Raw genomic sequence first — 16,388 nt, 5'->3', positions numbered from 1 at the left:
CCTCATGAATTTATAACACTGGCCCTTAAATTCATCTTGGAGGTAAAAAGTATAATGTCAAGTTTTGAAACCATATGAGTCCACAGTCAGATTCATAAAGACATACTTAGGCTCCTAAACAAATGGCTTGCACTTTTTAAGCTAATAGTGCAGCTTCCAAATGACAGCAGATAGATGCCCCTTTTCACTTCCTCCCATTGGAAGTTCACAGTTGCAGAAGGCAAGAGAGAGAGAAGTCTGTCATTTCATGTTTATAATGGGGTTTACTTTTCAATCGCCAGAAGGTTTGCCAGTTATTCTAGAAAAATGGAATAGCGTTTCTGTATTGCTTGCTGAAACAGGTATGAGAAGTCTTCTTTTAAACGCACAAATAGGTCAGACTTCCTGTGCCTTTTAGCTTTGTCATGTTGTCTGGTTTGCTTGAGTTCCCAAATGCTTGTCTGTATTATGGGGCTGCTGATGCTACAGCTTTGCCAGCAGAGCTATGGTAGCAGGGCCCCCTTGTGGTGCTGCAATTAATGGCAGGGAAGACTTACTGTCAGCTGTACAAAGGCTGAATGACAGAAGTCCTTCCCACAGAAGACATCTTCTGTTGACATAGTAAGTACAGCAGCAAGGGTAGTGCCAGCACTACACCAACACCTGGCACCCAATTAAATAAAAGTAATGTTATGTAGTAGCGCCTGGAGTGGCACTTTGCACCTGACCTGGACCAGGTACCAAAGTGTTCTGAACAAAGCTGTATCCAGATGTGAGTGTAGTTTGCTAGCACAGCTGTACTGGCTTTTCACACCTCTAGCCAGCACAACAAAGCTGGCAAAAATGTATATTTTGGGCCAAGTTTTAAAGGATCAAAGAGGAACCTAACTAGTATAGAATTGGACTTGAGAATGTCAGTAGAAAGCAATATTCTAGTTGGATGATTTTTAACCTTTTGCTTAAAGATTTTTTTTTTAATTATTTTTTTTTCTCCTAAGAGTTCTGCTTAGTCATCTAAATTCCATGTTTATATCTTATCTCTAATGGAAAATGATTAACAAATATTGTAATAGTGTGCCAAGTTGGTATCCATCTTGCTGAATAAATCAGTAGTTTCAGGAATGCAAATGAAAAAAGCTGTGGTTTGTTTTTTTTGTTTGTTTGTTTTTTTTCCTCCTTTTTTAAAAAAAGGAGGGTATGGCTTGAGAGAGAGGAGGTGATAGAAGTTGCCCAGATGTTCATCAGCTTTGGGTGTGGTTACTTGGGGCCAGCCAGGAGCCTATACCTGCTAACTACCTATCTTGAAAATCCTTAAGTGCAGTGGCTGTGGTACCACATAGCCTAATTCTGGCAACTCTTCTGAGCCTATTAACTCCTGGCCCTCGTCTCCTAACCTGCCCCCTCTTCCCCCAGAAACTTGCTTGGAACTTGGGGTCACTACAGGCTGCCAGCACAGATCAGCCAGCAGCAGCATCTGTTTCTGACTTCCCGCCCTTCTGTACACCACTTTCAAGATTTCCACTGCCTATACTTTAGAGTCAAGCACTGAAGAGGAGAGGCAGAGAAAGGGCAGGCTCTTTCCTAGAAGGAAATCTTAGCAAAGAATGGGAAGCATGATGAGCAGTGGCCTCCACATGAGATATAAACAAGCTTGCGTGCCCTAGGTTTGTTGAAAGTAAACCCTAAAAAGCAATTTATCAGCATTTCATTGTTTACCATTCATCTTCAATTAAGAAGGAAGCATCTATCACAAACTAGAAATCATATACAGTATGTAGCTGTATGCCCCGTTTAGGGCCTTTCTATATTCCTTAGTCTCTCCTCCTGGTAGTGGAGACTACATGGGTTTACATGGTGCAGGTTTATTGTGGTACGCAAAAGCTGCAGAGATTTTTAATCTCTAGAGACTGTCTGTTTTTAAAAAAAAAATAAATAAAAAAATTGCAGATCATCTTCCTTGCCTAACTGTTTGGTTAAACTCAGATGCATCATTCTGTCCTTCCATTGTCTGCACTTAAATGCTGTGGTTGCCATTTTTTATATATACCTGTTTCGTATCTTCTGTTTTTCTTCTTCATGGGTGTAGGGAAGTGATTATCACCCTCTGGCCCATGGGACAAATCCAGCTCAGACTTGTGTCATGCAGCCTGTGAGACTCCCCATGGGTCCTGAAACTTGGTAGCAGGGCCTCTATAGCAGCATTAGTTACCATGAGGCCCCATGGTCCAGATAATATGGCCTTGTATGCTAGATCAGGCCAGCACATGGAGTCACTTTGCATCCAGATCTGAGCACACAAGGATTAGGCTGGTGCACAGCGTTAAACCTACAGACCCACCCCCTTCACTCTCCACACTACTTGTCCAGCCTGCAGAGCTACAAGATTAGGCACCACTAGTATAGGATACTGTACTGACTGAACCTCCCTTCATTGTCTGCACCCCTGCAGTTCAAATCTCTCAAGTTTCTTTGCAATTTGGTCCTGCCTATTGACACAAAACTAGTATTTGAGGTACACCAGAGAAGAGTGTCATCCTGTGTGTTCTCAACTCCTTCAGTTCTCAGCAGTTTGCAAATGTGGTTGTGTCTGGACTTAAAGAAGAGAAATGCTCAGGCCAGAATTGAAGCAGCTTGCGTCCAGAAGAATATGCATGATTCTTTAGCATAGGTAGGAAAAACAGGTAGAGGCTCTCTTTAGCTGGACTATATAAAACACTTGCGTAAACTGCAAAGCAAACAAAAGAAGAAATTTATTAAGAAGCCACTGGGAAGGGAGCACATTCATACCATGCCTCAGTACTTCTCAGAAAAAGCAAAAAGAAAATTATCCAGAAAAATACTAAGGTAAAGTGTCTAGCTTTTGGATTATCTAGATCAAATTTGAAACTGCAGGCTGCAGGAGCAGGAAGCATCACTTTTTATCGCATCGAGTATTAAAAAATTCCTTACACTTTTTTTCCAAAAGTGCAAACACATGTATTGTGTAACATCCAAGGCCATCTTAATACTAGAACAGTAAATACAAATACAGTTTTAAACTCTGTAAATTCCAGAGTTAGCAAGCCATAGACACACAAATAAACAGAAAATTAGTCCACTAGTAATCTGGGAAGGTCTTGAGTGCATCATTTAGTCTAATTGAATATATTTGTGCTTTTAAAATTAAGCTTCACTAATTCTAATAGCATGCCCTTAAGTACATTACCCTGGATATGTTAGGATAGAGGCTGTGTAGGTGTAAATTAGTGCAGTGCCTGCCAACATTTTGATAAATATATTCTATGGTTTGTAATGTTAGAAAGAAAACTTCATCCATATAAAATGAATTGTTTTGGTCAGAGTATACTCTTCAGTACATGAAAATGTGTATGTAATTTTTCTTTTTTTTTCTTTACATTTCCTCCTTAAAATAAGGGAATTAGTTACGCAGCTTTGCTAATTCTACCTTTCTGGATTCTCCCTAACAGTCAATGTTGGTCTGTTTTTCAGTTTGGGAGACTTCAATGAGAGCGAAGTTAAGCCATGACACAGTTTTTTGAAAACTGTACCCCACTGTCTTATGGAATCTATGTGGAAGAGAGTCAGTTACCTTCATACTACTTTTATTTTTTCCTTCTCTGTATTTGTACAAAACTTTTTTCAACTTGGCTACCTACAGCCATATTTTGATACTTGAGCACATAATAAGGTTTGTCAGTTGCTTAACTAGTTAAACCCAGTTGTTTAACATTCAACATCTGACAGGTGTTGGTAAGATACCCCTGTAATATGATCTGAGCATCTCAAAATGCTTACGAAGGCATTTTATTACTATAGTGATGGGTGGGATTTAGAACCCTCGTGTGATATTTTTTTTTTTTTCCAAAAACACCTCTTTGTACATTATGAGCACAAATCTCATTGAAAATATGACCTTCAATCTAAGTCAAAACCTCAGTGGTACTTGGTTTTCCTTATCCATAGAACTATGAAGATTCTATCTCTAAATAAGTGTATCCTGGCAAATTTTTATACACTTTTTTGGAGAAGAGGGAACAGGGGAAACTTAGGAGAAAATGATAGCATGCAAAAGACCAGCATGAGGGTTGAGGTGATGCAGCAACAAGTTTCCTCCTATCACATTCTAGCAGTAATACTGGAATAAGATAAATATCTTGACCCCATTTATCTGCTTCCCGATTTTCTAGTACCTTTACAGGCTGAAAAAGGCTTGAAAGTCAGGCATTGGGACACAGACAGTAAAACATGTTTAGGTGTTTCAGTACTTTTGGAGGCAGGTTTCTTCCCCTAATTACAATACAGTATTGGATAATAGCAATATTTTGTATCTGTTTTATATTACAGATACCCAGCAATTCTGAAGTTCAACTACTATTCAGCAGGGCACTGGAAGTCTGAATTTATTAGGGAAAAAGTATGATTTATGTTACACCAGCACCCTGTTACCAGACTTGCCCAGCACTTTGGGGTGTGCTCGTTTATTAGAAGTACACTTCTAGGGTCTCTTGTAACTTTTATCAATGTGCTGCTTGTATTTCTTATGTTTCTATACAGAGCTATATTTCTTCCTTATGCAAGTCTTCACCCCCAATGGTGCTATCTTGCAGGACTCAGTTCAGTGGGGGCTGGGTTCCCCCAACCACCAGATCAGTCAAATGCATATGCAGATTAACATGACATGCCTGACACGGCCAGATTGATCAGCATGTACAAGCTAACACCCTCATATGCCAGGAATCAGTTTATCTGGGCAACAATAAAATGCAGTCAGATACAAGTGAACAGACTACCTCTGAATCAGGCTGGGCGTCCAGCTGACACCCTCATGGGCCAGCATTCAGTTCATTGGGGCATGTCTGAGCCAAACTGGGTCAATCAGCTGATTCCCTTATGTGTGTCAAACTCAGCACATCCCAATCTTTTGCCCTAACTGTCCTAGTAGTGGTAGCCTCTTGATAAGTGGACCCCACAGTATTTATGGGCTTCACGGGGAACTTTGGCTTAGGTAAAAGAAGTGTTGCTGCAGAGCAAATGGGGAAGTAGAGAAAGAAAAATACATCTAGTTACCACCAGTTTGATTATAAAAGTTATTTATTGCCAAGTATATGGATAATATCCATGCAAGGAAAAACAAACAGAGACTATCACAATATTACCCTGGTTCACTTGAGTATTTAGGGAATAAATAAAATTCAGGTTCAGAAAGCTATGCGGAGAGAGAGAGATCTGGGATCTCACCACTTCAAAGCACTCGGACGTTTTGTTGACAGGCAAAGTTCCTAGCATGATCATTGAAGGTTAAGCAGGTGATGGAAAGAGACTGTCTGTTTATCCCAGCTTCTCAAGAACAACAGCGGATGGTGTCAGAGAGATTTCTCCCTCTTGAAGCACGCTGTTTGCTGCTTTTACAGCTTTCTTATACCCTTAGTTCAGTCTCTTCAAAGCATTCTTTTAATTATGTAAATCAAGAGGGTCCCAAGCCATAACTGACAGGGAAAATCCTGTTTATATAAATAGTTCCAATTTAAATGAATTACCTTTTTCAGTGACAAGGGGTTATCCGGTTTGGAATATCTCATGAAACTGATTAATAACCAGGAAAAACATGAAGTTTTAAGGCATAACCAGACACCTAGGAGCCAGCTTGAAATTATTATGAATATAGAAGATATACTTGAAGGGATACCACATTGTTTCTTCTCAGGTGGCCTAGCTATGCTTGCACTGTGAAGTTAGCATCAGTGTTTTGTACTTTACTTGTTGTGAATAAGCCTCAACTTAGCATGACTTTCAGATCTTCCTGTAGTCTTTTACCAGTTAAGGGGATTACTTGAAGTGTTCATAAACTTTGTGGGGAGGACTTCCACCAGTCATCCTAGGGAAAGTATGACAGCACTTGTGGTCAGAGGTCCAACAGACTGGATACTGTGATGAACCCTAAACCATTGTTCAAATGTTGCCCATACCCCCTCTGACTCAGTCTCTTGCCTCAGCGTTCCCTAACCCAGCAACCAAGTTTTAGTCAATCACATTTAAACAGGCCTCCTATACTAGGACCAGGAAATATATGCCCCGAGATGCCTATTAAACTTTTCTTCTGCTTAGTTCTGGGTAGATGAGGTGTGGGGGGCGGGGAGAAGTCCTTTGTAAGTTCAGCAAGCTGGGTGCCAGGGCTCCCTCAGGAATGCAGAGCTGACAGGTAATAACCCAGAAGCTCCAGCCAAAATGAAGGCACTGATGTTGATAAGCACTACATAAATATAAAGTAAGAGAAGCCCCTCCTGCCAAGAGCCCATAATTTATATAGATGAGACAAAGTATTGGAAGCAGTAGCTCAGAGGTGAAATTACTGTACTAATGCCACAGCACATCAGTAGGAGAGCTGGAAATAAAACCCAGGCCTTGAGTCCTACAATAGTACCCTGTTCGCTGGATTACATTGCTTCTTATCTTTGGAGTCTACTATCATGTATCATCCCTTCATATAGGGACCTTTTAAATGCACTGGATGAATCAAAGCACTGTGTCTGGTCTACTGTTGCAGTGCTTCAGTGTGTTCTTGTAGCCTGGTTCTCATAAGACTGTCTCATATGGCTATCTATTACACAGACTTCCTCCTTTTCCCAAACATACTGTTGATCAGTTTGGCCATTGACTTTGACCCACTCAAGCATCTCTTCTCTTTGACTTTGAAGTTTGTGGTAATGTTTCTCAGGGCTTTTGTGAACATTGTTGTCACCTCCTGATAATGCTCTGCTGCAGACAGTTCACAGAACTGGCATTTGTTTTCCATTGCCAGCTTTTGTCCTTCGTTCCAGCCAACTTCTCTCATATGACATAGATCCTGTTTATTACCAACGAGGAACACGGGTGACTCTACCACTCTGAAATCAAGGTTAGAGAAAAGCCTTCAAAAATACTGTGTTGTCTGGTTTTATCTATTATTCATGCAAATAAAACACAGATAGACCATAAAACTTTCTTTTAACTTTATGTTATTCCCCAGAATGACAATTAGATTCTCAAAGTACTTTACAATCAGTTATGGCTCCCAACATCTCTAATAGGGAAATAAATTCTCAGTATTATAATTGCTTTTTTAGTAAGTCTGAAAAGAAAATTTAAGTAAATAGTTCATATATTGAAAGAGAGAAAATACACAGACTCAGGAGCTAGAGCAAGTTTAAGAGAATACATTGTTAACTCCTGGGTTGCTTGTATATGTGATAGGCCAGGATTTTATTCTATGCCTCCTAAATTGAAACAATGGGTTTTTAATTGAAAACCACCATTTCAATTTTTCCGTTATATTACGGTGAGGGGTCCAATCCTTTTTTTTTGTCGGAGCCAGAGCCTGCCAGCTGCCGAGGGGGATGAGCTGCCACTGGGCTGAGTGGCCCCCCCGAGTTGTGGGATGCCCCAGTCCTTCCCTACGTGGCAGCAGCACCCCCCCCCAGGGCCAACTGGGTGGGTTGCTAGTAGGCTGGGTGCTGTCCTAACTCAGAGGCAGCACCTGGTCCAATCCAACTCTTCCCCAACCCCGAGCTGGGGCAGCACCTGGACTGCTAGCAGCCCACCTGAATGGCCCCAGGGGATGCCATGACTGTGGAGGGAAGGACTTGAGGTGGGGGGAGGGAGTACAGCTCGGGGCCACTCAATCCACTGACAGCTCAACCCCTGGCCACAGGAAAGGAGAGCAGGCTTCTCCAAAAATTTAAGGGTCAGGCACCTCACTGCTTCTGCCTTCAGCAGGCTCCTGCAGCTGGCAGGACACCTGGAGTTGCCTGGGAATGGGCTGGCTTACCTCTGGGGCAGTGCAAAAAGGCAGCAGGAGGGTGGCTGGGTTTGTTGGCAGCCAGAGGAAGCAGCAGGGATGGTGCATGGGGTGCTAGAAGCCTGGGCAGGATGCTTGCTAGCCAGATGCTGCCCCAGCTCACAGATGCCTGATGCAATGCTTTTCCAAGTCTGTCTGGGCTTCCAGAACCCCATACACCATTCCTGCTACCTTCTCTGGCTGCCAGCACACTCAGCTTGCCCCTGGGGCAGTGCAGGGAGGTGGCAGGAGGGCAGAGCTGGGTGTGCTGGTGGTGAGGGACAGTGGCGGGGACAGTGCTGAGGGTGCAGGAAGCCCAGACAGGCTCAGGGAAGCATTGGATTAGGTACCTCTGAGTTAGGGCAGCACCTAGCCAGCTAGCAACCCGCCTGGGCTTCCAGTGCCCCTGCACTGTCTCTGCCACTTTCTCCAGCTGCCCTCCTGCCACCTTCCTACACTGCCCCAGGGGTAAGCCAGCCCATTCCTGGGTGGCTTCAGGTGTTCTGCCAGCTGAAGGAATCTGCTAAAGGCAGAAGCAGTGAGAAGCCTGATCCTTTTTTTCTGCAGAACCTGCCCACCTCTCCAGCGGCCAGGAGCAAGCTGACAACTGCATCATTGCAATTTGCAACATTGTAAACTAAACTGCATTGGGATGTAGTTTCATTTCCAATGTTGCAAACTCATTTTAAACCCCCCACATTCTTGCACATGTACAGTGTGACACCATTAAGCCACAGTGACATTTTCATCATGTGTACATAGTAATAGCATCATATGTACAAGTGCACCTGGTTTTCAAATGACGGAATAAGGTGGACATTGTTTCGTCACCTGTCAAATGTAACTAAATTAAAAAAACAAGCCTAACATCACAATGTCTGTGTATTACTGGAAAATCCAGGAATCTCAGTTCCAAGTCTCTTGCTAAAACGATTCAATCATGAGAAATCTAGTATAAGAAACTACAGCAGGCAGTGTTGACAAGTCACACTTTATTTATACAAGATACTCCTCAGGTTGTGTTTTCCTGGGTCAATTGTACATGCATTGTATGCTAAATATTGGAAATATCACAAGAGACACCTTTCTAAATTAATTAATTAATTCCTACCACATGCTAGTAATCTAGTTAAAACCATTTGCTCTAGGAAGCAAATTGAGTTGGTGTTACTTCCATGAACATAGGCTAAGATGAATTTCTAATGCCAGATTCTCCCCAGTTGTGTTATACTAGCATTTTCTTACTAGATCAGTAGGTACTTGTTACAGCAATGACACTAGTAATAAGAGAAACTAAGTTTCAGCATCTAATCTTGGTCGATGAAGTATTTTTATTTTGTTTTGTTTTACTTTTAAATGATATCTAGTATAAAAGTATGGTTCACATGTGAAACAAGAATGAAAAACTTGAATTGCCTTGGATTTGAGTGAAGTGGAATGGATTTCATTTGGCTGCTGAATTGATTATTGCTGGGGTGTTTCTATCATGCAGACTTTAATATTAATTGTTGCTAGGATGCCTGAAGCTTGCAGGCAGACTTATCTTTTTGTGGGTTAAAATGAGACATAACAGTCACAATCACAATGCCACTTACTTTTTAAAGGCTCCTACAGGAGACTCTCGTATCCTGTACAGCAATGCCTTTGCAAATGCAAATGAAGTTCTGTCACTGATGTCATAAACTATGACAAATCCATCAGCCCAGTGCAATTCATTGGTGAGGGACAACTTTCCTTTTCGGGGCTGAAAGGTAAGAAAGTGCATATGGTAATGGAAAGACACAGTTATTGTTGTCAGATTCTCTCTGTGAATATATATTTAAAAATAGATCTGTAAAGTGAAAGTCTTTTACTTTAACAAACCTATGTGCTGTTACAGATTATAATGCACAAGGCTCTGGGGCTCCCAAAAGCTCACAAGAGTTTCTGCAGTACAACTAATATATGAATGTCACTGCAGATGACTTTCCTAATGAATATATTAACAGTGTTCCAGTGAACACTGAACACTTCTGGAGGTTCAATCATTAGAAAAGTTTTATGGCTCAACTCTGCTCCACTGACTGTAGAGGAGTCACTCTAAATCTACATCAAAGTGAGTGAGAATGATATTTTGGCCATAAGTATTTGTTTAGATTTTACAAATATGTTTTCTAGTCATCTTAATATAGTGAATTTGCCAACTGTTGTTTGATAAGCTTCTTGTTCCCACCTCATTTCCTCTATATACTTTCTTGGTAGTGTCCAAGTCCGTAAGTATTCATCCAAGAGTATAAAGAGGAAAGTCTGTCAAGCTGTAGCTGGCTCTGTCAAGACTGACACAGATGCCCAAATATTAGTGAGGGGGACTTAAGCCTCTTTAGCCCTTTTCTACTGGAAAACTGCTGCTGGATCTGATTTATAGAAATCAGCTGTAAAAACACATCTGTGCTAATGTGGATGGCAAAACTGAGCTAAATAAACAATTTATTTTCAGTATTATTTAAAAAATACCCCAAAAATTCCAAAGCATTGTCTGGCACCAATCAGCCAAATCATACAACCTGAGAGGGGTTTTAGCTGAATGTCTCCTATGCCATTTTCAAGCACAAGAAGAAGTCCAGTTATTCCCAAACTCAGATCTCAGACAGTCATTTGCTATACTATAGAGCAACATTTTTCTTTCTGGAGTAAAAAATTAAAACATAGAAAAGAAAATAGTTTAATAAATCTTTTATTTTCTTACCCTAACTTTCTCCCTTAACTTCCCTAAAGCCTTGGAAAATAGATTTGCCCTTCAGTAGATAAGAATGTACATTTGGGAGGAGGGGAGAGGTGGGTAGCAAGGGACAGTTAGTTAATTAATGCAGGGTAGTGAGTACAGTATAGTGGGAGTGAAAGCCAGGGTAGAAAGGAAAACCTAAATGGAGAAAAGGTAAAGTGAATTCAAAACACGAAGGCATCAAAGGAAGTCAACACACCACCAATGTGATATTTAAGTAGAAAAGACTAGTGCCAATTGTGCTGAGGATAATAAAAAGAAGCTATTTGTGACATAGGTGGGAGGAAGTCCTCAGATGATTTAACAAAATAAATAAGGCCTTCTTCTCTTTGCTTCTATTGAGCAAAATAGAATGGCCTTTTCACAAGTGCTGAAAGTGCTCTACAGGAAGAGAGCAGCAACATACCCGATAGCCAGGGCATGTCTCTCACATATCAGGATATTTGAGAGTGCTGCCCTGAAAACATCCCCCCTGCCATCCTCCCACTTGCCCCCCTCCCTATGTACCCAATGCTGAAAGAAAGGAAAAGTAACCACTTTTTCCCCTATGTCCCAAATAGCTCTTAGGCTTAGGTGTGCTCATGCCCAGTACATCCCTAATAGTGACCAAGTTACATTTCCTTTGGCCTGTAGTATGTGTCAGACTGGGAGAAAGTAGGCAAGGTATGTTTTCTTGGTGCTGCTCCCTATAATGACCTGTCACAGTATAGGTATAAGGTTAAAAAGGATAGTGTTGTTGCTTTCCATATTGAATAGTTTAAAGATGTCAATCTATGAAGGAACAGAGTAGATGTCATACACAGAAGATATATTTGGCTCCAGATCTTTAGGCCTTAGCCCTCTTACAACTGCATACACCTGTAAGCTGTGCAGTCCCAATTTTGTTACTGAAGCAATTAAATGGAAATAATACAACTGTACACCCATACTCAGGGTAATATAAAACTGACCTTTTTTCCAATTGATTATAGAAATGCTGTGTTTCTCAAATCTAGTAAGACAAGCTGGTTCATTGTTCTGTGGTTCCAACAGTTCAGCAAAATCATTGTCAATGCTGAAGCTAGTGGAAGCCACAATGTACGTAATTCTCTAGGTTCCTGATATATTAATCACTGTTATTTATAGAAAATCCAGTTGACCTATGTCTAACTGAAATGGTAATCAGAGAGGCTCTGACTACTGTAGATTTGCCTTTACTACAACCTTTCACCAGGGTGACTTCACCAATACAATTTTTGGGCAAGTTTCCCTTCTTTGGCAAAGTTTAATTTAGTTGTGTGTGCAGCTCAGATCTTAAAGGATCAAAAAAGTTTCTCACCAAAAGATGTCCAAGTGAATGAGTTTCTGCTAGTTCTGTCCAAGTTGGGAAGGCACCCACTTTTAGAAAAATGTTACCAAACTTGACATATGAGGGAGCCAAGATATAAGGGACTCCACAATGCTCAGAAGAGCAGAAATTCCCCAAACCGTGATGTCCGCCTGAATCATGGGCAACAGTTGCATTTCTAGATGTACATGGACTCAGGGAGCCACAGGACACTGAGGCTATTTGTTTAGCGGTCCCATGTCTACTTGTGAGTGGCAAGTTGCTTTTCTCCAGCTCCTGAACAACAGGAAGCCAACGGAGACAAGTTACTGTGGCTTCTTCTGGTTCCCACTGACCTGAGAGAGAAGGCATGCACCTCCACAGCAGCAGCAGAAAAGGTAATGTCAAGCTTTACTAATATCTAGTTTGCACATATATTAATATTCACTTAGATTCCATATGGGATTTGAGAAGGGTAGGAGGAAATAGACCTCTCTACCCCTCTCTTTCTTCTGTGTTGTCTGACTACAGATTCTTGACTCTAGCCCACATACCCTTGATGATATCATTCTGGGTCTGTATAATAAACAGTATATTTAGGACAGGGCAAGTCCACAGAGGCACATAATACAGCTGGGACTGAGTTGGCTTGTTTGTGAAGGTGTGTATACCACCCCATCACCATATATTATTTTTAGATATTTGTATTAACCATAAACAGAGAACAGAACAAAGTGACTACAAATACCCAACTCAGAGGTGTTTTATTCAGTCAGAATAAAGCCCAATAAAGGGGATGCCTGCATTACTAGTATCCTCAGATCTGATCTGCACTAATAAGGCATCAATTATCAGAAACCGCCCATTGACTATTTCAATTTGAAAAATAAACAATATATTAACCCTTCAGTAGAGACTTGGGGACACTATACAAACTCCTGTAATCCATTTTGCTCCTCTATAGTAAAAAAAAAAACAAAAAAAAACAAAAAACCACTTCATATTGAATTTTACTTTATAATTTGCCAGTTTGAGTTCCCATTCATATAATATGCCAAAATACTAACATGCTGACAAGAAAATACAATGGAGGGTGCATTCTCTTAAGCTGGATAGTGCTCTGAACAGTGTGTTCTGGGAGCTACATATCCATTATTAGAGGAATTTCTGCATCCCATTTCCATTACTAATGGTGAATTACATTTTCTCAGCCACTCCACTCCTCAAGAAATAACTGTTAAGAATCACTTGGCTCTGTTATGTTTACCTGTGAACAAGGGTCATAAATTTCCAGATGCGTTTGTCTCCCATCCAGACACAGGTGTTTAGTATAGATGCATTCTACAAAACACATGGCATAAAATGAGTATCAGCATGATCAAGCATGGCAAAAACCAGGGTTGAAACCATTGTGGTATCAGTGGAGAACCATAAGATTTGCAATACTGGTGTAACCTGCAGGTCCAACAAACCACTGGTAGCACTTAAATTTTTATTGAGAAGTAAACCCACACCATTGTTATGCACCTAGTGAATTATCCAATCTTTAATGGTGTCCCTCAGCTAATGGCTGGCCAGGCTCCATTCCACTGTGGTACTCCAGTCAGTGTTCTGATGTGCAAGAAAGTTTGCACAACGTAGTACTTGTCTTTTGGAATAGGAAGCAGGAAAGAGGATGCCCGGCTAGTGTTTCTGAATTATACGTATTATGGAATTTTCCAAAGTCCTTTCATAACTACTCTAAATTTTTTAGGGGATCTGACATCATAACTGCTGATTTGATGGGAGCAGGTGCCGACTGAGTGAAGGGAAGAGGAAAAGAACATTTGAAAAATTAAATGTTAATGTTCCCTTTATCTTTGCTGTTTCAGATTGTACATCACATATGAGAAACCATATACAAAGTTTATATATATTTTAATCCAGGTTAATTATATGTAGTATTACACGTTGTGTTGATATGAGCTTCTGTCACACAGACCATATCGCTTTGTACTTATAAAGTCAAGTATTGTACCAGTCTGTGCTTCGGTGCTTACCTCACAGATACCATATTTTCTCACATATAATACACCCCAGAATAATATATTCATGTTGTTTTTTCAAAGGCATAATGAAGATGGAAAGAACTTTCCTTGTAGTAACTGAGTAGCAGTAGCAAGAGAGCTAAGCCTGCTCATTGTTCTGCTCCCTGTGGACCACACACAGACTACTTTTGCTTTAACCTGGCTGAACCTTAAGCAACAGAAACTGCCATTACCGTATTTCTTCTCATATATTGTGCACTCAAGTTCCCAGCAGCTGGGTTTTCGGAGAAAAGGTGTGTTATATGCAAAAAAAAAAATGATACTTACTATTAGGTGCAATGCTTACACCCTGAGCTTTGTATTTGTACAGTAGTTAGTACTCGATCTAGTGCTGAACCAGTGGTACCAGCAATGTTAAAAGCATGAAAAATTACAAGGCTAGAAGGAGCCTAGGTGAGACTAAGGGTACCTATTCACAAGCAGGGAGGCTGCTCTGATGCACTAATTCCAGTGCATCAGAGCAGGCTCAATTAATCAAGTCTGCTGGACTGTGACAACTACTGTACTCCAGCAGCCTCCTGCATCTTGTATATCACATCCCTGTGCTTCAAAATGGTGGCAGGGGTGCTTTATATAGAACTCGTTCAACAAGTTTTAGATGAAGCGCCCCCCGCCTCTGTTTTGAAGAGCAGGGGTGCTAATACAAGAGATGCTCCAAGTGTTTTAATTAAAGTGGCTCTTGGAGCCGCTCTAATAAAAGCATCCCCCACCACCACCACCACCGCACACATTCCAGAGAATGTGTGTAAATTACCTAAGTCTCCATGGCCAAATTAGTCCTTAGGAAGAGCTGCAGCCTCACATGCCATGTCTTAAGTAGTTTACATTTCACCACTTCAAGACCCTTGGCTGAGTATTTAGGTTGGCAAACTACAAAAATCAAACCTGTACTGCTATCAAAACTTTAATTAAAAAACGTAATAGGAACACAAAAGTTTCAAAACTTATCCTCTTTTTGATTCCAATAAAATATTGTGGGCCGTTTTGTTGATTTAGTATTGTGATCCCATTAGTTGCCCTAAAAGGGGGCCAACAATTATTTTCAAGCAGTATTTGCACAGGGCAAGCTTCTGTTTACAAATACACAAGGCTTTTAAAATGTAAATGTCCCCTGAAGAACATTCTATAGTTCCTTTGCAAAAAAAAAAATATGATCTGGTTTTAAAAGACTGTACGCTCTGCAATCTGTGCTTGCACAGTGTGCAAGTCCTCGTCCATCACCGGAGTGCTACTGTAATAGCAAAAAGTCAGTGGAACTGGGTAAGTATTCGTTCATTGTGTCTCTCAAAATCTCCCTCCTAATGCATGCTGTTTTCTCAAAGTCTTCAATAAGAACTTTGGAGAAGACAAGTCACTTAAGGCCACTTATTCATTTTCCTTTAGAGTGCTCTTTGGAACAAGAGGTCTGCTAATAGGGTCTACAAAAAAATGGCAGTGGATAGGAAGACTTTGTCTCATCCAATGAAAAGTTAAGATCAAAAACAGAGAAATTCAATCCATGTCAGGATGACAGACATTTCAAAGCTCTTTCAGGAAAAGCAGAGGCAGACCTCACAAAAGCCCAGTAATTAGGAGTACTTCTTAAGATGGAATTGACCCAGCTTCAACTCCTTGTATTGTCCATTAGTGCTGTACAAAACAGCACTGTTCCATTTTGCCTTGAGTTTCAAGGTTTCAAAGGAACAGTGTTTCGTTTTGAATTTCATTTCGATTTGAAACAGCTGTTCTGTTTTGTTTCATCAAAACAGTGAGGCTATTTCAACTGTTTCAGTGTTTTGCTATATCCTGGCTGGACTGGCTCCCTATCCCCAGTGCTGGATCAGATGGGGGCAGGGAGTCAGCCCAGCTGGATCGGGCTTACTTCCATCCCCAGCACTATGGTCAAAAAGTTTCGACTTTCGAAATGTTTTGACTAGCCTCGTTTTGTTTCAAGGCTGTTTTGAAGCCCTTTGTTTTGTTTTGATTTTGCTGTTTGGACCTCGAAATGAGTTGAAACTGCATTGAAATGAAATGGCCAGTGAAATTTTGCACAGCCCTACTGTCTATTTCCTTACATTATAGAAGAGCATCCTGATGATCACGCTATTCTGTACTCTAGCATGGGTGTTTCTCTGGTTTAACCAGGAACTATGTCCTAATGAAAGTCCCATCAACATTAGTGAGCTTCAAAAACATTGGGTTCAATTAATCAATGTTTTCTGATGAAAGATTATATTGAAAGCTCCAGACGGAAACCATAGAGAACGCAGAACCAAATGACTTGAAGAAAGTAAATTGTCCTTCTGTGACTGAAGCGTACAGCAACCTATCCAGCACTTTTGATCAAGTTAACTTTCTTTATCTCTGTCTTTTTTTAACTCTTTATTTCATTGCTACATTAGTTGGCCTACCTGTTCTATACATGTTTTACAAAACTGTAAATATTGTCTTCTACTCTTTGCT

At 40.7% G+C, this 16,388-nt stretch overlaps 1 protein-coding gene across 1 annotated transcript in view; it reads right to left on the bottom strand.

Moving 5' to 3' along the window:
• Positions 1 to 6,150: 6,150 nt before the first annotated feature.
• The window catches only part of RERGL (RERG like), an 11,962-nt gene continuing 1,724 nt past the window's right edge, over positions 6,151 to 16,388 (bottom strand). The window contains exons 3-5 of the mRNA XM_019544484.1: positions 13,127 to 13,200; positions 9,388 to 9,536; positions 6,151 to 6,863 (exon numbers count right to left, since the gene is read on the bottom strand). Of these exons, the coding sequence (XP_019400029.1) occupies positions 6,581 to 6,863; positions 9,388 to 9,536; positions 13,127 to 13,200 (506 nt within the window). The 3' untranslated portion in view covers positions 6,151 to 6,580. The remainder of the gene's footprint in view (positions 6,864 to 9,387; positions 9,537 to 13,126; positions 13,201 to 16,388) is intronic.

The sequence above is a fragment of the Crocodylus porosus genome, unplaced genomic scaffold, assembly GCF_001723895.1.
Source record: "Crocodylus porosus isolate Cpor-Errol unplaced genomic scaffold, CroPor_comp1, whole genome shotgun sequence".
Taxonomy (NCBI): domain Eukaryota; kingdom Metazoa; phylum Chordata; order Crocodylia; family Crocodylidae; genus Crocodylus; species Crocodylus porosus.
The sequence above is the reverse complement of the archived record's forward strand: the minus strand, read 5'-3'. Positions and strand labels throughout refer to the sequence as shown.